The sequence below is a fragment of the Diabrotica virgifera genome, chromosome 4 (genome assembly GCF_917563875.1).
Source record: "Diabrotica virgifera virgifera chromosome 4, PGI_DIABVI_V3a".
Lineage (NCBI taxonomy): Eukaryota > Metazoa > Arthropoda > Insecta > Coleoptera > Chrysomelidae > Diabrotica > Diabrotica virgifera.
The window spans coordinates 243,310,030-243,336,828 of record NC_065446.1 but is presented as its reverse complement, the minus strand read 5'-3'; the positions used below and the strand labels follow the sequence as shown (position 1 = coordinate 243,336,828).

At 33.3% G+C, this 26,799-nt stretch overlaps 1 protein-coding gene across 3 annotated transcripts in view; it reads left to right on the top strand.

Annotated features, from left to right (window-relative positions):
- Positions 1 to 26,799, top strand: part of LOC114347380 (ubiquitin carboxyl-terminal hydrolase 20) — a 56,707-nt gene that overhangs the window by 19,623 nt on the left and 10,285 nt on the right. For all 3 annotated transcript variants that reach the window (XM_028298091.2, XM_028298098.1, XM_028298103.2), the window contains 6 exons: positions 1,680 to 2,009; positions 8,004 to 8,435; positions 11,318 to 11,554; positions 15,373 to 15,578; positions 19,675 to 19,821; positions 22,863 to 23,158. In XM_028298091.2, coding sequence (XP_028153892.1) covers positions 1,680 to 2,009; positions 8,004 to 8,435; positions 11,318 to 11,554; positions 15,373 to 15,578; positions 19,675 to 19,821; positions 22,863 to 23,158 — 1,648 coding nt within the window. The remainder of the gene's footprint in view (positions 1 to 1,679; positions 2,010 to 8,003; positions 8,436 to 11,317; positions 11,555 to 15,372; positions 15,579 to 19,674; positions 19,822 to 22,862; positions 23,159 to 26,799) is intronic.

The window sequence follows — 26,799 nt, the reverse complement described above, 5'->3', positions numbered from 1 at the left end:
GCGAGATTTAAGAATATTAGAAAATTTATATTATAACCAGACAGCGCCCATAAAAATCGGATATCGTCAAAATTAAAAGGAGTGAGGTAAGGTTGCAGTCTTTCTCCATTGCTATTTAACTTACTACTAGTAGTAATAGTAAGTAACTACTCAGAAGTTATTATGCAAAAGGTACTGAACAACGAAACAGCTGGCGTTGTAGTAAACGGAATCCATATTTATAACTTGAGGTAAGCAGACGACACAATGTTAATGGCAGAGAATATTGGAGATTTGTAGAGAATAGTCCAAAAAGTTTATACGGCAAGTTTACATTATGGCTTAAATATGAACTCGGATAAAACCAAGTTATAACTCATTTATAGCGCATGCTTAGGTGTTACATATTTAGTATGCTATATGATAAAGAGGGCAATCACTACCCTGACTAAAGCGATGATGAGATAAGTAAAAGTTTTCGAGATGGGCCTTTACAGAAGGATCCTGAGAAAATCTTACTTTCGTTTCTTTTGAAAGAAGACTTTCAAAGAAACAAAACTGGATAATGAAATAAAGATACGAAAACTACAGTACCTTGGCTACGTGATGTGAGGAACAAAATACCAGCTTCAGCAGAATATCATCCAAGGAAAGATTTTAGGAAAGCATAGCATTGGAAGGCGATGAATGTCATGACTGCGCATTTTCAGAGAGTGATTTAATTGCTCATACAGAGCAACCGTAAACAGAATACAAATAGTCAGGATAATCGCCAAACCTTCGAAAAAGACAGCACCTTAAGAAGAAAGAGAAATCTGACAACAATGTAGATACTGTCATAAATCGGCCGTACTCCAAATCCTTAATAAATCAAAATTGATATAAATCGTGCAAAACAATTGATGCGTTCCATAGTTAATACTTCCAATAAGGAAGCCCACTAATGCTGCAAGAACCACAACAAGTTTTCCCAAAAAGTAGGGTTGGAAATAAACTTTGGGAAAACTAAAATGACTTAGCAATTTAGTACCTAGCGGACCATTGAAACTAGAAAACTGGCATATCGAAACAGTTGACAAATACATCTACATATCTGGGCCACGAAAAACAAATAGGTAGAGACAACCAAACATACGAATTATGTAGAAGAATAGCTTTAGGATGGCAGCGTATGGAAAACGAAGAGATGTGTTCAGGGAAAGCATCCCAATAAAGCTAAACAGAAAATCATTTAACCAGTGGGTACTTCCGTTGGTCACTTATGGAGCTGAAACACTGACACTGCCTAAAGACTAAAGCATCAATAAGAAAATTACAAGTAGCACAACGAAAAATCCATGGCACGGAAAGATCCATGCTTGGTCTAACTTTGAGAGACATAATACGAAATGATGAGATATAGCGAAGAACTGGAGTGGAAGACAGCAGATGGACAAAGAAGATTTTAAAGTGGCGGCCAAGGGCAGACAGGCGAAGTCGTGGAAGACCACCTACCAGATAGACGGACGACATTAAAAGAACAGCGAAAAACTCGATTGCAACTGCGCAGGATAGAGAAGCGTAGAGACATCTTGAGGAGACCTATGTCCGACAGAGGTCAAATATGGCTGTATGATGATGATGATGATACTTAATACTAACTCTGTATATAAAGGTATGTTTTGTTTTTATTTTATCTATAATAATGATACGTTTTTTAGGACCAATGTTGGATAGGGCAGCAGGCCAGACAGTGGGAATGGGCGGTGACGTATCAGATTCCAGTGACGGCGAAGAGGAATATCGTGACTATGCTTCGGAGCGTCCTTGTGGACTCGTAGGTTTACAAAATATAGGAAATACGTGTTACATGAACGCCGCTCTGCAGGCGTTGAGCAATACGGCGCCCTTGACAAAGTTTTTTCTGGACTGCACGGAAATGGTACATCTGTTGAGCGACGGCAAGAAACCGGGACTGAGTAGGACTTATCAGGCCCTTATGCGTGATATTTGGGTTAAGAAGGTTAACCATGGTTATGTTTCGCCCTCAGGTAAGTTATTGTTCTCAGGTATGTTATTTCTTCTTTCTAAGATAACTAAGTCAAACATGGCTAAAAGTGATAGTATAGTACAGGGGTGGCCAAACTGCGGCTCGCGAGCCACATGCGGCTCTTTGAAGGATTACTTGTGGCTCTCGATAAATTTACCCGAGTTTCTTTTCAATTTTGTGTTATTATTTAAAAACATTATTATCGTTCCATATGTGTTACTGGATGTCTTTTAAATTACTGACAACTAATATGAAAGAACAAATGCAACTTTGTAACAAATTCCATTTCTATCCAAGCTAAAAATGATATCACACATCGAATACTGCGCGAACGAACAACCAACATTAAGAGTGGCGCGACATAAAAGTCAGAAATCAACAGACTCCAGACCGATTTGTATAACTCTGGCTACGGATATAACTTGTAATTTTGATTACACATTTTAGGCAATTTACTCTACTTAAACAAATTTGTTATAATATTAAATTAGAAAAACCAGTATATAAAAAAGCCAGAAGAATTGACCGAACTCCAAAATAGATTTCAAGACTTAAAATATTATAATTCGTCTCTTCTTTTTTTTCTGAATTCATTTGAAATGAACATAAAATTACGTGCATAGAAATCGGCCCACTTAAAATTTGGTCATTTTTGATGTCTCATATTTCCTAAACCTGTTGGCCGATTTAAGTGATTTTTTGAACATGTTATAGCTTTATTCTTTAACAATACCACTGTAATAATATTGTTGTTAAAGAGGTAAATTTTTATTGTATACCGGGTGTACCAATCAAACTGTGTTTTTTGTCAAAGTTCGCATCGCCCTGTGAAATATTCTAGCATTTATAAAATACTGAAATTAAAACCCATCTATAGTCTCAAGTTTTCTTAACATTCTGTTTTTTTATTCATTCGTTTATGTTGGATAATAAAAAAGTTAGGTACTTTAAAAACTAGACATGTTCTTCATCAATACACGGTGTTTCTAAATCAGTGCGACAAACTTTAAGGGGTAATTATTCTGCATGAAAAAATAATTACAGTTTGCTTTATAATCATATGTCCGCAAACGCTTCGTTTCCGAGATACAGGATGTTGAATTTTTTCTTACAAACTGACGATTTATTTATTGCTTTAAAACCAGTTGAGATGTGCAAATGAAATTTGGTAGGTTTTAAGAGATGGATTTTTTGACATAAAATTAAGAGTTTTATATTTACCATTAGCGTGAGTACGGGTAATATTATCGGTCATATTACACGTATGCGTGCTAATGGCGAATATTAAATTCTTAATTGTATGCCAAATAATCCGCAATAACCATATCTTACAACCCACCAAATTTCATTTGGATGTCTCAACCGGTTTTAAAGCAATAAATAAATCGTCAGTTTGTAAGAAAAAATTCAACATCCTATATCTCGGAAACGAAACATTTGCGGGCATACGTTTATAAAGCCAACTGTCATTATTTTTTCATGCAGAATTACCCCTAAAGATTGTCGCACGTATTTAGAAACATTGTGTATTGATGAAGAACATATCTAGTTGTTAAAGTACCTAACTTTTTTATTATCCAACATAAATGAATGAATCAAAAAACCGAATGTTAAGAAAACCTGAGGCTATATTTGGGTTTTCATTTCAGTATTTTATAAATGCTAGAATATTCCACAGGGTGATGCGAACTTTGAGAAAAAAACACAGTTTGATTTGTACACCCGGTATACAATAAAAATTTACCTGTTTAACAACAATATTATTACAGTGGTATTGTTAAAGAATCAGGCTATAACATGTTCAAAAAATCACTTAAATTGGCCAACGGGTTTAGGAAATTTGTAGCATCAAAAATGACCAAATTTTTAAGTGGGCCGATTTCTATGCACGTAAGTTTAGTTCATAAGGTGAATTTTTACTATGTACATACATAAAACCTATAAGTCGACGACGATTACCGAATTTTGGAAATTTTTACCAGAATCGAAGTAGCCTAAATTAAAAAAGGTTGCTTGTCAAATTACTTCCATATTAGGAACAACGTACTTGTGTGGACCATTTTATTCCCTTTTAAAATTCGTGAAATCCTAACACCTAACAGTATTAACTATCCAACATTTGAAAGAATTACTGAGAAGTGTTCTCACAATTTACTCACCAAATTTTAAAGAATTATCAAAAGAAGGAAAACAAAAAATGTAATTAAGTTTTAATATTTCCTAATTTATTTCTATTTTCAATAAGTAAAAGTTATGTTAAAAAAATTGTAAATATCTTCTTTACATACTTTTTGAATACGTATTTTTGCGGCTCGCGAAAAATTTCAACTTGTGAAGAATGGCTCGGACTGTCAAGGAGCTTGGCCACCCCTGGTATAGTAGAAACCACTTTCTAAGATTATAGAGCTTGGCAATTTTCAGTCTATCGGGACCTCTTTTGCAATGTACTTTTTCTTGCAATTGGACAGAAAAATGAATTTGAACTGTTTTCGTTGTTCTTCTTTTAGCGTCATAACTCTGGATAGGTTGTCTGGCTATATTGTTCCATTCAGGTCGTCTTTCATGTCATCCGCACCATCTGATTGATAAAAATGAACTATTACGTTTGATTTCAGTGAACCCCCATCGATTTTTATGAAAATTAGTGAATAGATAGAGGATACCAGTCTAGGGGGTGAAAATTACTTAATTAAAAATAACCCCAGAAATCGATAGAGGGACAAATTTTAAACAAATTTGTTATTTATAAAGTTATTAAAATAAATCAATACTTTTGAGATATTAAAGATCAAAACTTAGTTGAGTTATTTATAAAAAAAACCCTTTAACATGCATTTTTTCACAAAAATTAAAATCTTTGATGATTAATAACTCAAAAAGTATTGATTTATTTTAATAACTTTATATAACAAATTTTGCTTAGAATTTGTCCCTCTATCGATTTGTGGGGTTATTTTTAATAAAATAATTTTCACCCCCTAGAATGGGTGCTATCCATCCCCCAGGGTAAAAGCGCAAGTTGGTACCATCTCACTTTTGTTTCTTGAGCTATTCTCAAACAATTGACCAATTTTTATGAAAATCGATGGAGGTTCACCGAAATCAAAGGTAATAGTTGACTTTTACCTTCAGTGACTGCACTATAGAAAAGAAATTATAATTCAATGATAAAATGCGCGTATTTTGCGACCCCATAAATTATTAAACGATATTTAGGCGCAAAATAATTAATTTAATTCATTTTAAGTACAATTCTCTCTTGAGCCGAGAAGATGGAGGTTTTCTTGCGAAGAGGTTGTAACTCAATAATCGAAATGCGCTTATTTTAAGAGTTTATTCTTAGAATTTATACGCTAGACGAATTATATCCGAGATACGATATATTTTAATTTTTTTAGCATTTTTCTCTTAAGTTGAATCAATTAAAGGGTTGTTTTGGGGTGAAGGGGATGAGCTCGAAAATGTAAACTACATCAATTCGAAAGCTCATAAATAGCTAGTAATTCTGCCGCAAAGATCGATTCAAAGCCCTATTTTTAAGTAGTGTGAAAGGGGGGTTCAATATCCCTCCATTTAACCTTCACAGTTAAGACAATTTCACATTCTGTATTGAATCTTCTCATTACTACACCATCGCACCACATCTCAAGCGCCTCCAATCGTTTATATCCGCAAAGCACATTGACCAAGGAGCCCACTCTCTTTCTTTCTCTGTCAGCACATCCATAACAAGATTAAACAGGATCAATGAAGAGCCTTGATGCAAAACTTTCGGTCGATCTGACACAAGTCGGACTTTGACGAAGCCCCCCCCCCCCCGAACTATGTACCTTACACTGGCATACGACATAATATAAATAGGGGAGTCAATGAGAGTAAGAACAGGTTATTACCTCCGAATTCTATTCTACTGCATGGATTTTAATGAAATTTTAAGAATAGATTGAAAATATCTGCTTATTCAAAGTCTACCCTATGCCGATGTGTGCTTTTGTCTTGGTGGCGGTTCCCATCCCTTCTGGGGGGTTGAAAATTTTTTGGTTAAACAACTACGGAAGTTGCTAGAGAACCCAATTCTAAGCAAAAACTGTTCTATATTTTTTTTCGAAAACTCAATACTTTTTGAGTTATTCGTGGTTGAAAATTAGCCATTTTCATTGAAATATAACACCTTTTCAAACGGTTTTTTGCGAATACCTTAAAAACAATGATCTAACTAAAAATTATATAAAACATTTTTGTAGCTCATAAAAAAACAAAGAGATTCGTTCCTTCTTCAATCTTCTAGTTATAACACAAAAAGAGATATGGTAGGTAGAAAGAGTTTGTTTTTTTTTTTGGTGCATGCTCAAAGCAGTGTATTTCTACTTGAAATAACAGAGAAACGATCGATTTTATGTATATAATGCTACCAATACCTTTTATTGTGCTTGAAAAGTCCTTTCAAATAAGCAATATTAAATGTCGATTACATTCAAACTAAGCGAGATATGCTGCAAAAAATTGATGACTAACGAATTTTAAGAAAAAAATTGAGAAGTATATTTAACCCCTCACCCACAAGAATTTAATTGGATCGTTTTCCTTCTACAATACATTTTACTACAGTGTTATTTTTATGTTCAAAAAGTTGAGCGGGTTTAAAATGAATGGTTTTTGAAAAAAAAATAAGATCAAATTATAGAGCGCATATTTAAATTTCCTTAAAAATCTTCTTTTTCTCCATGTAACTTGAAAATGATAAGACATACTGTTATAAAAAATAAAATCAAAATGTTTATCTAGAAGAAACCTTCATTTTTGTATGGCATCTTTTTTTTGGCATCTCTTATCATTTTCGAGTTACATGGAGAAAAAAAAGATTTTTAAGAAAATTTAAAAATGCGCTCAATAATTTGATCTTATTTTTTTCAAAAACCATTCATATTAAACCCGCCCAACTTTTTGAACACAAAAAGATCACTATAGTAAAATGTATTGTAGAAGGAAAACGATGCATTTAAATTCTTTTGGATGAAGGTTTAAATATACTTATTTTTTTCTTTTTCTTTTTATATATTTTTTTCTTAAATATTTTTTTCTTAAAATACGTTAGTCATCAAATTTTTTACTGTTTATCTCGCATAGTTTGAATGTAATCGACATTTAATATTGCTTATTTTAAAGGTCTTTTCAAGCACAACAAATGTTATTGGTAGCATTATGCATTATACACCTAAAATCGACCGTTTCTGTGTTATTTCAAGTTAAATACACTGATTTGAGCATGCACCAAGAAAACAAGTTTTTTCAGTTACCATATCTCTTTTTGTGTTATAACTAGAAGATTCATAAAGGAAAGAAGCTCTTTGTTATTTTATAAGCTACAAAAATCTTTTATATAGTTTTTTTAGTTAGATGCATAGTTTTTAAGGTATTCGCAAAAAACCGTTTGAAAAGGTGTTTGTTATGTTTCAATGAAAATGGCCAATTTTCAACCAGGGAATAACTCAAAAGTATTGAGTTTTCGAAAAAAAAAATTATAGAACAGTTTTTGCTTAGTATTAGGTTCTCTAGCAACTTCCGTAGTTATTTAAGCAAAAAAAATTCCACCCCCGAGAAGGGGTGGCAACCGCCCCCAAGACAAAAGCACACATCGGCATAGGGTAGACTTTGTTGTTTGGGCTATTCTCTACTTACTGTGACAATATCACGTAAATCGATATAGTAGAATAGAATTCGGAGCCACATACCCTCATTGACTGCCCTAAAAGTCGAAAATACTATCTTCCAGAAACAAATTTCAGTAATTTGTGTTAATGAAAGGTCACATACCTGTCTTTTCTTTCTAAAAATCTCTCTTCATTCATACAATTACTGTTTCGATCTAGTTTAACTTGGCTGGATAGTGGTAGAGATAAATACAGGTCATTATTACTACTCTTTCTATGTTAATTAAAACTACTTATAACTTGTGAATCAACTTTAGTGTAATATAAATTCTTCTAATACTTAGGTATTCTGTATGGCATCCGCAACGTCCACGCAATGTTTCGGGGCTACCAACAACACGACACCCAAGAATTCCTTCGAAACTTCATGGACCAACTCCACGAAGAACTGAAACAGCTCGCCCCGCCGGAACTACCTTCTCCAACAAATCTAAACAGCACCAACTGGCATTCGACCTCATCCAGCGGTTCTGCACCCGATGCTGACACGTTCAGTTTAGCGATGGAGGAACCCAATTCAGTACCTTTCGTACCATCCCCCGCTGGTTATGATTCCAGCGAAGGAGAATACGAAACGTGCGATTCTGGGGTTAGTGAGAGGTCGAGTTTGAGTGATGACACTGAGAGGCAACCTAGTCAGCCAAAGAGGAGGTTGAGTCGATGTGGTAGTCCTAATAGGCGGCAGAGGCAAAGGATGCAAAGTACTACTGTGATAGGTAAGTAAGTGATTTTCTACTTACTCGTCCAAAGACAAAGTCATCTTGTACAAAGACATCTATATTAGAGTGGTTCAAAATCAAACGGTATTTGTTTTTTCGTTTGTCCAATCATTTTTTCACTTTCTTGTGGTGAAAAAATAAGATCCTGAAAGTTTCAGGCTTTAAAGAAATTTTTAGAGGTTGCTCAACAATTAATTTTCTCCAAAAGTCTCGTTATTTTTTCGTTTTTTCTTCATCATCATTCTCTTTGCCTTATCCCTATGCGGGGTCGGCTTCCCTAATTGCATTTCTCCACAAAATTCTATCTTGGGTCATATCAATGTTAATCCCCTTTACCAACATGTCCTGCCTTATCGTCTCCCCCCAGGTCTTCTTTGGTCTTCCTCTCCTACTCCTTCCAGGAATCTGCATTTCAGCTATTCTTCGTATTGGATGATTAACGTCTCGACGTTGAACATGACCAAACCATCTTAACCTATGCTCTCTCATTTTGGCATCAATTGGTGCCACACCTAGACTTCCCCTAATATACTCACTTCTAATTTTATCCTTCTTTGTCACTCCACTCATCCATCTAAGCATTCTCATTTCCGCCACATGCATTCGTTGTTCCTCTTTCTTTTTCACTGCCCAACATTCAGTTCCGTGCATCATAGCCGGTCTTATGGCTGTTTTATAGAATTTTTCCTTCAGTTTCATTGGAATTTTTCTGTCACACAACACACCACTCGCTTCTTTCCACTTCATCCATCCAGCCCTAATTCTACTGCATGCATCTCCATCTATTTCTCCATTACTCTGTAATACCGATCCTAGGTACTTAAAACTATTGCTTTTCACAATCATTTCACCGTCCAAAGATACCATTTTATTTGTAGTAACTCCATCTTTAAATGAACATTCCAAATACTCTGTTTTTGTCCTACTAAGTTTTAAACCTTTTTCCTCCAGAGCTTGTCTCCACTGTTCCAGTTTTTGTTCTAAGTCTCTTTCACTATTTCCTATCAACACTACATCATCAGCATACATTAGGCACCATGGAATACTACCATGTAGTTTAGCTGTTATCTCGTCCAAAACTAATGAGAATAAATAAGGACTAAGCACCGATCCTTGGTGCAGTCCTAATTTCACCTGAAATTTATCAGTCTCTCCCACACCTGCCCTAACACTAGTCGTTACTCCCTCATACATATCTCTCACAATCTTTACATATTCGCCAGGGACTCCTTTCTTATTGAGTGCCCACCACAGAATCTCTCGAGGAACTCTGTCATATGCTTTCTCAAGATCAATGAATATCATATGAGCGTTGGTCTCTTTATTCCTGTATTTTTCCATCAGTTGCCTTACAATGAAAATTGCATCTGTTGTTGATCTGCCCTGCATAAAGCCAAATTGATTATCGGATATTTCGGTTTCTTCACGTATCCGTCTATCGATTACTCTCTCCCATATTTTCATGGTGTGGCTAAGTAGTTTTATAGCCCTTTAGTTTGTGCATTGCTGTATGTCTCCCTTGTTTTTGTAGACAGGTACTAATATACTGCTTCTCCATTCGTCTGGCATTTGTCCAACTTCCATAAATCTATTAAATAGACCTGCTAGCCAACTTATTCCTGTCTCTCCCAATGCTCTCCATACTTCCCCAGGAATATCATCTGGTCCGACTGCTTTTCCTTTTCTTTATTTTTTGGAGCGCTTGAGCCACTTCCTCGTTTGTTATTCTGGTAACCATTGCTGTTACTGTCTCCGTTAACTCCACAGGCTGTCTGTCAAATTCTTCATTTAATAGACTGTCAAAATACTTTCTCCATCTCTTTTTGACATCCTTTTCGTGAATTAGTATTTTATTATTTTCATCTCGGATACATCTAATCTGATTAAAATCTCTTGCTTTCTTTGCTCTCTGTTTGGCTATTTTATATATCTTTGCTTCGCCTTCCCTGGTATCAAGTTGATCGTATAGGTTTGAATACGCTTCTGCTTTAGCTTTTGCTACTGCTACTTTCGCTTCCTTTTTGGCGACCATATAGTTTTGAAGATCTATCTCCGATCTGGTTTCTTGCCACTTTTTATATAATTTTCCCTTCTCTTTTATTTTTCCTTGTACTTCATTTGACCACCACCAAGTCTCTTTATCCTCAAACTTCTTTTCTGACGTTTTCCCAAGTATTTCAATAGCTCTCTCTAATAATATTTGCCGTTTTTCTCCAAATTGTGTTAGGGCTTCCTTTCATGTTCCAACATATTTTTTCTACTATTCGTTCCCTGAATAGACCTTCCTTCTCATCTTTTAGCATCCACCACTTGATTTTTTGTGGTCCTCTCCGATATTTTTGTTTTTTCTTGGCTAAAAGAAATAAAAAATTCCTATTACTCGTATTTGAATGTCTTTACTTTTTCCCCAAGTTTTTTTTGAATATTATCAAACTAAATGAAAAAATCTTTAAAAAATATCTACAAAACCTATATTTATTCGTGAGCCCCTTATATCGATTTTTTCTTATTTTAAAGGGTTTTTAAATCTCTCTAGCTAGGTGAGCACAAGCAGTTAAAACATTGTCATAACGAAAACTTTGTTTATTTACATACAAATTCGTAATATGGAAAATTGCTATTGTAGGCCTGGATCCTGGGTACCAAAAAAAATTGATTATTAACAAGCTGAAAATTTGTTAATATCTTAACGGTGTCTACTCGGACAAACTTTGATGTATGGGAACACTGGAACACTGGAGCTGAAACTTTCAAGATCTTATTTTTTCATCAAAAGAAAGTGAAAAAATGATTGGACAAAAGAAAAAAAAATATCGATTTATTTTGAACTACTCTAATCTGTATCTTCTGTATTCTTCTTATCTAACTGTTTTTATTAGATTCTCAACCAACAACATCGAATTCCAATTCAAATCTCCCGAATAAGAAGCAACCAAAGTACCGTTCGATTATTTCTGATATATTTGACGGAAAGTTATTATCCTCCGTTCAATGTTTAACATGTGATAGGATATCTAGCAAGGTAGAAACATTCCAGGACCTCTCACTTCCCATTCCATCGAGAGATCACTTGGTGGTGTTACATGGAAGGACATCTGCACAACCAATTAGTACAGGTATGTTATTGTCTGATTGTAGTAAAAATTTTTACTTTTATTTACAGTGTTTTGAGGCCCACAAAATAAACGAGGCTGCATTGCTCAATGTAGGAAAAAATGTGGAGAAAAATTTGCACATAGAAAAAAGAAAAATTGAAAAGATGAAAAATTAGAAGACGATAACTAATAGAGCTAAATAGAAAATTATAAATAAAAAACAAAGAAAAATTGTGACTAGTTTGTCAATAAGGGCGTCATCATATACTTTTTTTATATAGCTTCTTAGAATTGGAGAAAAGAAGATGAGATATATAATTTTACAATTTTATGGAGAAAGCTTAAAAGAGTCAGAAAAAATCCACAAGGAAAAAGTTTTCCTGTAGTTGGCTGTATACCATGTATGTACCTAATACAAAAAACAGTAAATCCTTTATAAAAGGTATATATTTAAAATCCCTAAAAAGGGCTACATCACAATCACATAACTAGTTTTCGACTGGTTTACCAGTCATCATCAGTGCTTACGTGAAGTTTACATGCTATCCACCAAGATATAGTTTAACAAAAATATGTGGGTCAAAGCCCTATATAAGTGGTCCGTTAAGGAAACATCGGTTGATAATGCAACTAAAGCATGGATGTTTAAAGTATTTTAATATTATGCCCCAGGTAACATCTGAGCTCTGGTTTGACTTGATTACATAGTGAAAGTCTGGTAGCAAGTGACAATGAAATGGGTAGAGACCTCAGAACGATGACAAGACAGAAATGGCCCATGACCCAGAAAAAAAAACAAATACAATTTACTGAAATTACATAAATCGTCAATGTTATAAAATAAAATAAAATGAAATAAAACAAAAACAATCTATTGCAAAATTTAAACAAATTACATAATCAACCTTAGGAACTAATAAGTTTAGGTTTAAGCAGCTGCATATGACACCCAAATATAGCTAAAAATACTACTTGTACAAAAGGGTAAGGGTACTGTAATTTCTTAGTTGTTCGTTAAGAAACTCTTCTACTGAACAATATGGTCTTCCAGATAGATAGGCTTTTGTCATTTTACGGAACTTGGAAAAAGATTTTGCAGATTTAAGTTGTAAAGGGAGAGGGTTGTATAGTTTTTTTGCGGAATATAATATATATTTCTTTACTAACTCAGTGGGCGGGATCGGTAAATTTATAATGTCGCAAATAAGTGTGATGTTATTGCCTTCTGGTTCAAATTAATTAAAAAGAATAAATACGTCTTCGATACATTATACTTTATTCACTGGTAACGGACAATATATAAATAATAACACTAATGATTCATAGCGTCTCGACCTCTACATACTAAGTTAATAATTATCTATCTATATCCACATACTGATTCCTCAGCATGTTTTATACCGATCTAAATCATAACAAATATAGTTCAAGTTCACGCATATTAAACATGTGATACAAAACTATAAACTATTGTTTTTATATCTGTTCAATACCCTAAAGGTTAATAACATCTTATTTAAATTATGATTTATACAGAGGGTTCATATTATACTACAGTAGGTAGAATTTCTGGTGGGGTAGTCATGATTAGGTCTTGCGGGAAAGACATGGAGGTATTTACGAATTAAGCAAACAGATTCTAAAATATATAAAGAAGGGTTCAAATCCCTTAGCTTCTGCAATGTATTGTTCTTCTGAGGCCAAACAGATACCCTATTGCACTTTTTTTGTAATTTAAAAATAACGTCGGATTGGGTAGCTGTACCAAAACCCCAAAAAGGAAGACCATATCAAAGATGAGACTCGAATAAAGAAAAATATGTTATTTTGGAAGATACTAAATTAAAGTACATGTAACAATAATTATTACATGTACTTGCGCTGGCCAATTTTTTGTCTGACATGGTGACAGGAAAATACAGCCTGTTTTATATGTTTGTTGATGGGTATTCTTTCATTTTTCCTACTGTAGAGTCGGACGAGGTTTTTCTGGTAAGTAGATCAGAAGTTATAGTTGCATGAAGAGTTGCAATGTTTGAGTTGCTCCAAGTCATCTGGTATTATCAGCAAAAAGAAAAAAATTTACATCAATTTTTAAATTAGTGATGTCATTAATAAAGATAAAGAAAAGTAGAGGACCCAATACTGAACCTTGTGGTACCCCACTTACAATGTTTTTGAGACTAGAGTCTGTATCATTGGCTCTAACCGGTTGTTCCTATTATCCAAGTAAGATTGGAACCAATTGAAAGAAATACCTCGAATTCTGTAGAAAGGACCCCGCAGAAACCTTATGGAAAATGACTCGCTGTCAAATGCTCTGAAACTTTGGCGTTTCAGTTGGAATAAATTCATTTTCTCGAGAATGGGCGACTCTGGAGATAAATTACAAATCAGGTCGATTTTTATTTTTAAATTATAATTTTTTGGCATATATATCATACTAGTGACGTCATCCATCTGGGCGTGATGGCGCACTCAATGCTTTTTTTAAATAAGAATAGGGGTCGTGTGATAGCTCATTTGAAAGGTTATTTCATTCTCTATTCAATAATATAAACATTAAGATAATTATTTATACAGGGTGCCCAAAAAAAATTTTTGAATTAAATTAATACAAAAGAAGACAAGAAGAAGAATGTATATACTTTATTTAATTCGAAATACATTTTACTCTTGTCCGAAAACAGGAAAAAATGTTTATTTGATAAATAAATATTGTTTTTCGCTTAAATTCAATATTAAAGCTGCCACCCACCTGCCTCTTAGCAGTTTGAACATTTAATTTAAGCGAAAAGCAATGTTTATTTATCAAATTAACATTTTTTCTGTTTTTTGACAGCAGTAAAATGTATTTCGAATTAAATAATTTATATACATTATTCTTTCTGTCTCAATTAATTTAATTAAAAAAAATTTTGGGCACCCTGTATAAATAAATATGTTAATGTTTATATTAGTGAATAGAGAATTAAATAACCTTTCAAATGAGCTATCACACGACCTCTTTCGCTTAAATTAAATGTTCAAACTGCTAAGAGGCAGGTGGGGACAGCTTTAATATTGAATTTAAGCGAAAATATTTATCAAATAAATATTTTTTTCTGGTTTCGGAGAACAGTAAAATGTATTTCGAATTAAATAAATTATATACGTTCTTCTTTTTGTCTCAATTAATTTAATTTTAAAAAAAAATTGGGCACCCTGTATAAATAATATTGCTAATATTTATATTATTGAATAGTGAATCTAATAGCCTTTCAAATGAACTAGCACACGACGCCTATTCTTATTTAAAAAAATCATCGATTGCGTCATTACGCCCAGATGGATGACGTCACTAGTATGATATGTATGCCAAAAAATTATAATTTAAAAATAAAAATCAATCTGATTTGTAATTTATCTCCAGAGTCGCTCATTCTCGAGAAAATGAATTTATTCCAACTCAAACGTCCTCACTGTACCTATAACTTCAGAGGCTTATATCTTAAAACCATGATTTTTTGGAGCTATGCGCCCATTGAGTCTTTTGTTCTACACATCAAGGACTACTAAAACCCAAAGTTTCAGAGCCTTTGACAGAGAGCCATTTCCCATAAGGTTTCTGCGGAGTTTTTTAGTTTTTTATCAAGATGTCGTGATTTACATAATCAAAAGCTTTGGCATAGTCACAGAAAACAGTGGCAGTGTAAAGATTATTGGTCGGTGCTTTTTAAACCTAATTAAGTACAAAAAACATGGGATCGGTGCAGTGGTACATTTATTGAAGTGTAGTTTGAATTTATGTAGTTTATTTATGACATATTACACATTTGTCAATGTATTTATTTTGGTAGGTGCAACCTGTTCAGAGGCTTTAATGCCGGTACAAGACGGATGGATGACGTGGATACTGGCGTGGCTGAGGAGTTGGTTTTACGGTCCGACAGTAACACTACATGACTGTTTAGCTGCATTTTTTAGTACTGACGAGCTGAAAGGGGATAATATGTACAGTTGCGAAAAGTGTAACAAATTGAGGAATGGTATTAAGTTCAGTAAAGTAAGTATTATATAATTAAAGGAAGGGAAAAAATATTATATGAGATTGTGAAAGTCTAAATGACTTTCTTTAGCTCAGCGCTTTCGACATAAACGTCATCATCAGAGCTATTGCTACAATGAAAAAGGAATCTTATAAGAAAAAAAAGTACAAACTCTTCTTCTTTTTCCTTACGTCAATTATAAAAAAGTACTACTACGTGAGGTATATGCGTGAGCATCTTGACAATATTAATCTGGCTTAAAATATGCAATCATGTAGTTATTTTGCAGTTGTTTTGTCCTCCGTACAACCCCCAAAAAGAAAAAGCGGCTACATAAACGTTACAATCACATAAAAAACTTTTTTTCATGGTGTGGGTGTATTACCCAACCATTTTGGCCTAGGAGAGACAGCTGATCGACAAAGTTGGATATTCAAATTTGCTTTCATCTGTTTCGTGTTGACATTTGACAGCTGACATTAAAATATGAATTTCTACATTTTTACAAAGAAAATTTAAAATTTACAAAGAGATTTGATTGGGAAATGTACCGTAGATGACTGTACTAATCAACATAATCCTTATCAACATCTAAGGTCAATTTCCTTATCAAATCTCTTTGTAAATTTTCAATTTTCCTTGTAAAAATGTAGAAAATATTCATATTTTAATGTCAGCTGTCAACACGAAACAGAAAAGCAAATTTAAATATCCAACTTGGTCAGTCAGCTGCATTGACATATTAAGCGTAGACAAGGCATACTCACCAAAAAAGCGTAACGCGGAAACAGCATGTAAACAGTCGATCGGTGGTCTATCTATCTCTTTTAGCAAAGCGATCCCGCGCATGTGACAGACAAAGATGGCTAGACCATTCAGTCCTATGTCGGCGTTACACCTCGATGCATTGAGTCGTATATGACTAGCCCGGTCTATCCTTAACATGTCTCTGGTCAGCTGTCTCTCCTAGTCCAAAATGGTTGGGTAATATCCCCACACCATGAAAAAAGTTTTTTATGTGTTTGTAACGTTTATGTGGCCGTTTTTTCTTTTTTTTCTGTTTGGGGATTGTACGGAGGACAAAACAACTCAATAGCATACATAACTGCACATTGTAATGCAGATTAATATTGTCAAGATGCTCACGCATATGCCCCAAGTAGTAGTACTTTTTTCTAATTGATGTAAGTAAAAAAAAGAGTTTTTTACTTCTTTTTCTTATAAGATTCCTTTTTTATTATAGCATTAGCTCGGATGATGACGTTTATGTCGAAAGCGTTTAGCCTTAAAAAATTACTTCTTACACACCTTGATATACTATTGTTGTTCTGAAGCTATTTCCTTGTGGCATTTTTATAATTAACTATTTTGATCGGGAAATAAGCCACAAATAAAAACACTAATTTTATTAACATTTCGACGCTCAAATCGGATGTCGTTGTCAAAATATTTTATTTTGTATTTTGACGACATCCGATTTGGGCGTCGAAACGTTAATAATAGTTATTTATGAAACAGTTCTTGAAGTATGCTTTTTGCGAACGCACGCGATATTTAGAGCACGAGCGACAACTGAGCGAGTACTATACATCGCGTAAGTTCGCAAAAAGTACTTCACGCACAGTTTCATACAATATTTTATCTACTCTTCGATAAACAAATAAAAAAACTGTAACTCTTCGTCACTGGAATTGATTTCTATTCCACAATTTTTAGAACTTTGACATTTAAAAATTCAAACTTCTTTCAAACCACAAAACTGTCAAAAATTTTGTTGTAAGGCATTGCTCATATTGTCATCACCATGACAACGCGAATGTTAAGGATATTTGATTATATTTTATGAAAGTGTGCCAAAAAACCCATTGAAAGTGTGCGAAAAAGTAAATCCCATTTAAAATACATTGTTACTTCACGCACACTTTAAACCCTTCACACACTGCTATCTATAATGACAGTTTTCACAAACTAAAAACTGATACATAATATGACATAGAGTAGATAAAATCAGTGGCGGCCCGTGAGGTAGTGCCATAGAGCTATGGCACTACCTTGCTAACTATGCAGAAATATATTTTTTATCTTAAAAACATCTTAATGCCTGTTAATTTTTTTTGTGATTATTTCTCTTTATTTTCATAAATTATATAAAATCTGGCAACTGTGTAGCGTAATGCAAATCTATCCACCGACTCTGGCCACCCACAGCTGACCGGATAAGGGATGAAGATCCCGGTGCCGAAAGTCATAGTGGCTCGCCAGAAAAGAGAAAGATTGTATGAGCATCCTATGTAAGTGACAGAGATAGAGCGGTATTGCACTTTTAATATACGTTTAAATGGGACTCTTCGTGCCAGGCTCGAAATCTCGAAAAGGAAGTTAGTAGATCTTAAGATACAATGTTTTAGATCTATATCTAGTTTCTTTACGCGTTCGCTTGCCGCTGTTGTGTTTATTATCTACTACTGTATTGTATATTTGTGTTTATACTCTACTATATTTTTGAATTTGTAATTATTTGTGCGTCGTGGTCGTTGGTGTCGTAGGTATATAAATAATATTTTGAATATTTTATACGTTTAATTTATTTATTGACAATGAATCAAATTAGTATATTAAAAAACTCTTTTGGTGGTTTCTTTTTGGTGGTAAAAAAAATAGTAGATATACATACATATATAATTAGATAAAAATATCTGCGCCTATTTTTTTTTTTTAATTTCTATTTGATATCCTTTTTGACAATATCGTGAAACCATCACTAAAAATTTAGGCAGCTGCCCGGATTCTGGCACTACCTTCCTAAAGTTATACGAGCCGCCACAGGACAAAATTAGTTTTTCAATTTAATTGTGGCTTATTTCCCAATCAAAATAGTTAATTGATATACTATTTTTTCACTTCCTTTATTCTTTCAAGTGTGTACAAAGTTATCAGTCTTTCAACTATTATATAATTATTTTATACAATTTTGAGATAGGATAAAGTATTACACATATCGCATCTGACGCTATATTGTTTGTTCCTACTCTACTTTCCGTTTCACCGGATACACCCTCAACTTATTTAATTTAAATGGGACACCCTGTATATTTTTGCAGATTTTGAAAGAATTCATCAACATGTTTGCAGGATTTGAAACAAAAAATTATTGATGAATGTGAACTAATACATGGAAAAGTCTTGGAAAGAGCGACTCACGAATTTAATATAGGAGTGCACATCGCCAAGAGGTATACGGCGAACACTTTAAGCATTTGAAGTGATTTTTTAAAATCATTTTTCTTATTGTTCTTAGTAAATAAATTTACCTATTTTTTAACTGTACAGTGATTTATTTCTCGTTTTAACTAATTTTTTTTCCAATTAATCATTTTTCCATGAATTAGGAATAAGAAGCTCTTTTAAAATCTGCAAAAAAATACAGGGTGTCGTATTTAAATTTGTTGCAAGCAATAATTTTGAATGCCATCTTCAAATTCTTGCATACTTTCGCTGTTTTTGATATCGAACTTTCAGCTGACTTTGGAAAACCTGCTGTAGATGCGGCTGGCCATATTTTGTCTCCAAAGCTTATATAATGAGAGACGTATAACTGGATGTATCCTGGGGAAGAAATTGCAAGACTGTTGCGCTTGCCCTCGAAGCGACACTGCCAGAAAACTACAATAATTGTTTTTCAGACCAGCTATTTGCTCTAGCTGCAGCTTCGAATTGAAGTTTTCTATGCTATTTGACCATCGAGTGTGGTTTTGTTTTAAAATGTTACTAGTTCTAATTGTTTCTTGTTTAACTATGGAAGATGCATTCTTACAAGAATTGGTACAGAAAACATTGGATGAAATTTTTTTCGTATTTTATCCTTATATTAGGCAAATCGTCTTGTTTTTCTCGACTCCTTACTTCTGCCATTGATTTTATCCTTCTGGTTTGATGTTTATTTAACGGGAATTAAGCACATTTTTAATTCAAAGTACGTTTATTTTGGAAGTTTCGATTATTATTTGGGAAATCAAGAAGTACTTTGAGAACGACTTGGGAGGTATTCTACAGAGTATTCTTTATTTGCGTGAGATTTAATATTTTTTATTAACCGTTGAGTTATGTTTTTAGGTTTTACAATTACCTGAAGTTCTATGTATACATCTAAAACGATTTAGGCATGAACTGATGTTTAGTAGCAAAATTTCCTCTGTAGTTAGTTTTCCTTTAAAAGGTTTGGAAATGCGACCGTATCTTCACACGGACTGTGTTTCTAAGGTAAGTCTTAACGTTACATTTTACTGTTTTTATTTGTTTTTCCATCAAAATAACAAGAAGTGTGATGGTTCTTACATAAATATTGTAATTTTGGCAACACTGGATAAGACACTCAAAAGCTCTTTAGACGTAATTCCAAAACAACTATAAGTGACTTGCCCAAGACGATTGAGCTGAGCAAAATAGACATTCGGATTTTGTTTATTTTAATCGAAGAGACACTAAGTGTTTTCCGCCGAAGATGAAGATGGAATTGGAATGTTTAGCAAAGTAACGTTCCAATATTTGTATGGCGCATATTAAAACAGAATGGGTAACGACAGAAAGTAGCACAAAATCAATTGCAAAAGAAACAGGAATGCGACAAGGCGATTCCCTGTCAACCACATTATTCAACATAGCAGTAGAAGGAAGATTCAAGGCCAGGAAGTTTAAAGGAACTACAGCCCACTCCTCAACACAAATAATTGCATATGCAGATGATTTAGTTCTTATGGGAAGAGACAAGTAAAGATTAAAAGAAGCAATAACAATCCTGGCAAAGGAAGCACAGAAAAGAGGTCTAGAAATTAAGGAAGGAAAAACAAATTATCTTATCACCGTTTCTACTCAACCTGGCATGACTACAACTTCGAAGTAGTTATAGCTTATAAGCTGCTGGTATTTGAAAGGAAGATTCTCAGAATGATATTTAACCTTCAAAGAGATCATTTGACATGAGAGTAGAGAAGACGCCACAATGTTGAATTGATGACTCTGTATGGTACTGAAAACATCTCCAAACATATAAAAGCTAACCAGATAAGGTGGGCAGGTTATGTGGTAAAATCAGAGGAAGACAGAGTGTTAAAGACAATGTTTTTTGAGAGGTCAGACGGTAGAAGATCAGTAAGCCGTCCTAGAAAAAGTTGTAACTATGATGTTGAATCTGATTTATCTAGTATTTAGTCTCGGCGCCAAATAGAGGTCACCGTGTCCTTTTCAATTCTGATGGACAAACTCAACGGTTTCTTATGGATTTTTGGCTGCTGATTACAAATTTCGAGGGTGGATTTCGATCCGAGTGGTCAAAAAATTGTTATAAACAATTTTATTGTTTATAAGGCTCTGGCTCATAAAATGAAAGAGATTAAAAAAATGTTTAAATAAAATTTGTTACTTAATAAAAAATGAAAAAAAAAACGTTTACTAAACTTAAATCCAACAATTAGAACTCAAGATACCTATTGTAAGATTAGTGCACAATACAAATTGCAAAATAAGTATTTTTCGAAGCTTTATCGATCGTAACTCGGCTTCTACGAATGCAAATGAGCCTTAGATCTCATTTTAAAGCTTAATTAATAGGCTTCCAAACAAAGTTTATTAAATTACTTTATCTTTATTTGTTTTAAAGTTATACCCCTTTGGAGTTATAATTTTCTTAAAAAAATTGTACATTAATTTGTTTATAAAGGTTTCAAGCAAATTACATTTTACATTTATTATTATAAATTACATTTATACTTTAATTAACAATTATGATAGAACTTAAAAGAAACAATTTGAGCTTCTGAAAATGTTCGAGGTTTATTTTTGCCAAGATATCGATATTTTGCCTACGAATTTCGTCACTTACTTGACCGTGAGCCGATCTTGCGCCTCATAGCGCGCCACTAAAATATCGATATCTTGGACAAAAATAAACTTACGGACATTTTTCGTAAGCTCAAAATGTTCCTTTTGAGTTCTTCTATCATTATTAATAATTAAAGTATAAATGTTTATAGCTCAAATTTGTTTGAAACCTTTATAAACAAATTAATGTACAATTATTTTAAGAAAATTATAACTCCAAACGGGCATAACTTTAAAACAGATGAAGATAAAGTAATTTAACAAACTTTGTTTGGAAGCCTATTAATTAAGCTTCAAAATGAGATCTTCCAAGGCTCATTTGAATTCGTAGAAGCCGAGTTACGATCGATAAAGCTTCGAAAAATACTTATTTTGCAATTTGTATTGTGCACTAATTTTATAATATCTTGAGTTCTAATTAAGTTTAGATAACGTTTTTTTCTTCGTTTTTTATTAAGGAACAAATTTTATTTGAAACATTTTTTTATCTCTTTTAGTTTATGAGCCAGAGCCTTATAAACAATTAAATTGTTTATAATAATTTTTTGACCACTCGGATCGAAATCCACCCTCGAAATTCGTAATCATCAGCCAAAAATCCATAAGAAACCGTTGAGTTTGTTCATCAGAATTGAAAAGGACACGGTGACCCCTCTGGCGCCTAGACTAATTTGGGCCATAGTGGATGCGGCGAATACTTACCTCAAGTTGTAAAGTCAGTCATGAAAGAATTAGAAAGGTAAAGTTTTCAAACCTAATAGCAACATTAATAATATGAAAATATTAAAATTAACATGAAAAATATTAAAATATTACTAAAAGATTTTTAAATTGAAAACTTATTGGTCCATTTCACTGGTGACACCTCCAATATGCAAGCCAGATGGATGCTGCAGTGAAGACAAAAGGGAAGGAATTCTGCACTATGCAATTCATGCAATTTTTGTCTTCCCTGCAGCATCCATCTGGCTTGCATATTGTAGAAGCCTTGGAGGTGTCACCAGGGAAATGAACCAATAAGTTTTCAATTTAAAAATCTGTTAGTAATATTTTTAATATTTTTCAATATTATTAATGTTGCTATTAGGATTGAAAACTTTACCTTTCAATTGCCAGATGACGCTGGTCACCCAATCCATACACGTCAGTTGCAATGTGGGGATAAACTTTCATGGTTGGGCACTTCGAGTAGAGAGCAGCAGGCCTACGCCTCTCCGATGATGACTCCAATAAGAGTCGAAAATCGTCGATTCAGACTGCTGGACTGCGCTCCCTGTTCTAAGTGAAAAATAAGATTGTTTTGCCTTCGCATTGCAACTGAATAAAAATAGTATATATTTTTATTTTTAAAGAATTAGAACTTTGAAAAGAATTAATACGATTTTTGTGTCGTTACATATTATATAATGTATTGATGTTTTTAGGTGTCTTCGTACGAATTGTTTTCAGTAATATGCCACCACGGCACTGCCGGTGGTGGACATTATACCTGTTTCGCCTTAAACTGTGGCCAGTGGTACGAATTCGATGACCAGTATGTTACCAAAGTGTCTGCGGACAAAGTACAAGGGTGCGAAGCCTACGTTCTATTTTACCAAAAAGTCAATACTAGTGCCGAAGTTATTAGAGAAAGTGCCGAAAAGATTTTAGAAAATACTGCCGAGAAGAGTGTCAATGAGGTTATGAAGAGGACGTATATTTCTAAGCAATGGATTAATAGGTAAGTTTTTTTTGTGTTTCAGATTGTCAATGTTGAACATTTCATGTTATTAAAATTAACTATCCAAAAAATATCCCTTTGTATAAGGTGTATGGAATTATCTTGATGGCTTGATTCCTAATTAGACCAGTAAGGATCTGCGAAAAAACGTCTATTTTTGGATGTGAGAGGTGGCATTCGGATTTTTGCAGATAAAGTTAGGTGACACCTTCAGTAATAATAATTGACTTATGCTCCTTCTCAAATATGCCCGGAACATTAATAAAAAAATTAAAATATTTAAAAATTTCGAAAAACATCGACTTTTTCCTGCTTTCTTTGCTTATAACTTTAAAACGATTCGTTTTGGAACAAAATCGTAGAGAAATAAAATAAAGATAATTGAATTTTGTATGATATACGACTGGTAAAAAATGTCTTAAGGTATTACCTTTTCTGCAATATAGCAATAAATACAAAATAAGGGGGCAAAATAAGTCTGTTGTTATTCAATATTTTTTAACCACTTTGGTGGTACTTAGAACCTTAGTAATTCGCTTAGGAAATTCTTTGTAACATACTTAAATCTGTTACCCAAAAAATTCGTGTTCTACGGGTCAAAATACATAAAAAAACTTGGGTAATTCCATCTAAATAAAGGAGCCCGTAGCACCCCCTCCTGGCCACAGCACTAATTTGTTTATAAGCCAAAAAATTATTTATAAGTTTAAAACATTGCTGAGGCTGCTTAAATAATCCGATTTCAATTCTGTAAAGTGCATTAGATAGGTGGAGTACTTCTTTATATGTAAAAAAATTGACAAATCTTTGTATGTTCTAGTTTTTGTTGTGCAAGATTTTAAAAAATTTTAATTTTTTAAAAAAAGTTTAGATTGCAAAATTATTATTCAAAATCTAGTAAGTCAATTTTAATGAAATTTGGTGTACGGTTTTAGCACATTACAAAAATTTTCTAAGCGAATTGGGAAGGTTCCAAGTGTAACCTAAGTGATGGAAAATCATTGAATAAGGACAGGCTGTTTTGCCCCCTTATTTTATATTTATTGTTATTTTGAAGCAAGGGTGATAAATTAAGACATTTTTAACCAATCGCATCTGATAGAAAATTTAATTATCTTTGTTTTATTCCTATAGGACTTTGTTCTAAAATGAATAGTTTGTAAGTTATAAGCAAAAAAAAAGTGGAAAAAAACGAAATTTTTTGAAATTTTTAAATATTTTATTTTTTTTTTTTTAATAATGTTCCGGGCATATTTGAGAAGGAGCATAAATCAATTATTATTAACGAAGTTATCACCTAACTTTATCCGCAAAAATCTGAATGCCACCTCTCACATCCACCTAAAAACAGATCCTTACTTGTCTAAATACAGTATACCAGTTTGACAATGTAAAATAAAGTATATGTTACCTCTAATAATATAGTAGTCTTCATCTTTTTTGGAAATCATATGAATCGGAAAGAGCCTTCAAATTATGTATTACTTGGTATATGATTCCATTTCAAATAATTTTACAACATGGTACCAGTCTAAATGTGACTGATTATGTCTATAAAATATCATACAAACAATATACAGGTGCCTTAATTCAGTTCACTCTGCAATATTTTTACAGGTGTCATTTTTAATATGAAGGATTGCCATTGTAGTTTATGACTAAATAAAGATCGAAAAATAATTTGAATAGCATTTCAATACAACTTTCCAAAAGGTTATAGGTCCAGGGTCGCATATTTTAAGTATTTATTTTCACTGGAATGGAAGGAAAAGGAATACGACTATGGAAAACGGAATAATAAGCACAAAAGAAAGGCAAAAATCCAAGGAAATAATAAAAATTGGGACATGTAATGTGGGAGGTACTGAGGAACAGGGAGCTTTAGGAAACTTAGATTCATAAGGTAACATGGACTTCCCCTGATGTAAAAATAAAAAATCAAATAGATCGTGTCCTCATAGAAAGCAAACATGATAAGGCAATAGTACCACCAAATACATTAGACTATAATACATCCAACTCCCACAGAAAACTGGAAGCACGTTGATACTAGCGCCTCTGTCGGCTTGAGTTGAACTACGTTTTGACAACATAAAATTTGACGTAAACATTCAAATTTAATGTTATTAATTTTTGGATAACGAGCTAATTTTTCTAAATTGTGTTTGTACTTTTACAAAAAAATGTCTTACAAAATCGGTTCGGTGTGTTTACAAATATGTAAACGAAACGTCACTAAATGAATGAAGTAGCTGAATTCTTTGTCTGTAATCAATATTTTGAGGTTGCAGTCATTAATTTAAAGGGCATAATAAAAGAAACTCTTTGTTAATATCAAGCTTTCACAACATTTATTTGTTTCATCAAGTTTAGAATAAATTATAATTATTTTTTCTGCAAATACAATGCTATTTACAGGAAAAAACATTGTATAAAAAAGCATAAAAACTTACAACATGAGGTTAGTCCATTAAATTTTTAACAGTATCACAAAACATAAAAAATATAAAATTCCTAATCTTTTGGTAGTTACAATCTTTAATTTTATCTCACAGTAATAGTTTTTGGCACTGAAATGTTTCATAAAAACCTGGTCCTCTTTTTCAAATGGATTATTGGTGTCTCGTAACTGGCGTCGCTCAAGATTTAAATTATGTCTTTCTGTCTGATTCTGCCACATCATTAAGTTCATTTAGTAATAGCAGATTTACAAAATCCATTTTTTTTTTCAAAATACATATAATAGACATTAAACACAAAGCAAAAAGTTAGGTTAATAATATTAACTGACAGATCTACAGGTCATTAATAATTTGTGGTTTGACAACGCAGACCACTAGATGGCGCTATATCGTTTATTTTATATCGTTTATATTATAGTCTAATGTATTTGGTACCACACACCAGTAATAGCAAAATTTAAACAAGAATTCCAAAACCTGTGAAAGACAAATTAAATTACCAATTAGAGCTCATTCATGAGAAACAGGTAGTAAATAGATTATAGGAAAATAGTATATTATTCAACGAGGATGTAATTATGGCTATTACTCACGATGATGAAGTTTCAGAGTGAGTAATAGCCATCATGTAATGGCACTATACTTAGTAAAGTACTATAGTAGTATAGGCAGTTTCTGTTTTTATTTGATTCAGAGTTGGACCACCATCTCCAGATAGCTATTTCTGCATCTCATGCGTCCTAGGTGGAGCTATGCAGTCACAACGCTAAACCAAATATCAACAGCCTGCCTATTTAAGGGAAATCAACGCGAAGCAATGATTCCACCTTTGAGACGCAAAACAGCGACATCTCATGCAGAAGTAGCTATCTGGAGATGGTGGTCCAATTCTGAATCAAATAAAAACAGAAACTGCCTTTTCTTTTTAAAATAGGAAGGTTGCGGTCGATGAGACATGTGGAAAGAATGCACGGCGACGAAATACCAAACAAAATAAGCAAACAAGTACCAGTAGAAAAAAGAACAAGATAAAGAAACAAATGGTGTGAGTTTTTATTGAATCTCACCCCACCGTGGCAAAAGGGGTTTAATTATTACCTTTTGCCTAATTGGACATAGGTGAATATTTTTGGACCACACCCGCTTGTTCCCAAAGCATAGAGTCCTTCGATTATACAA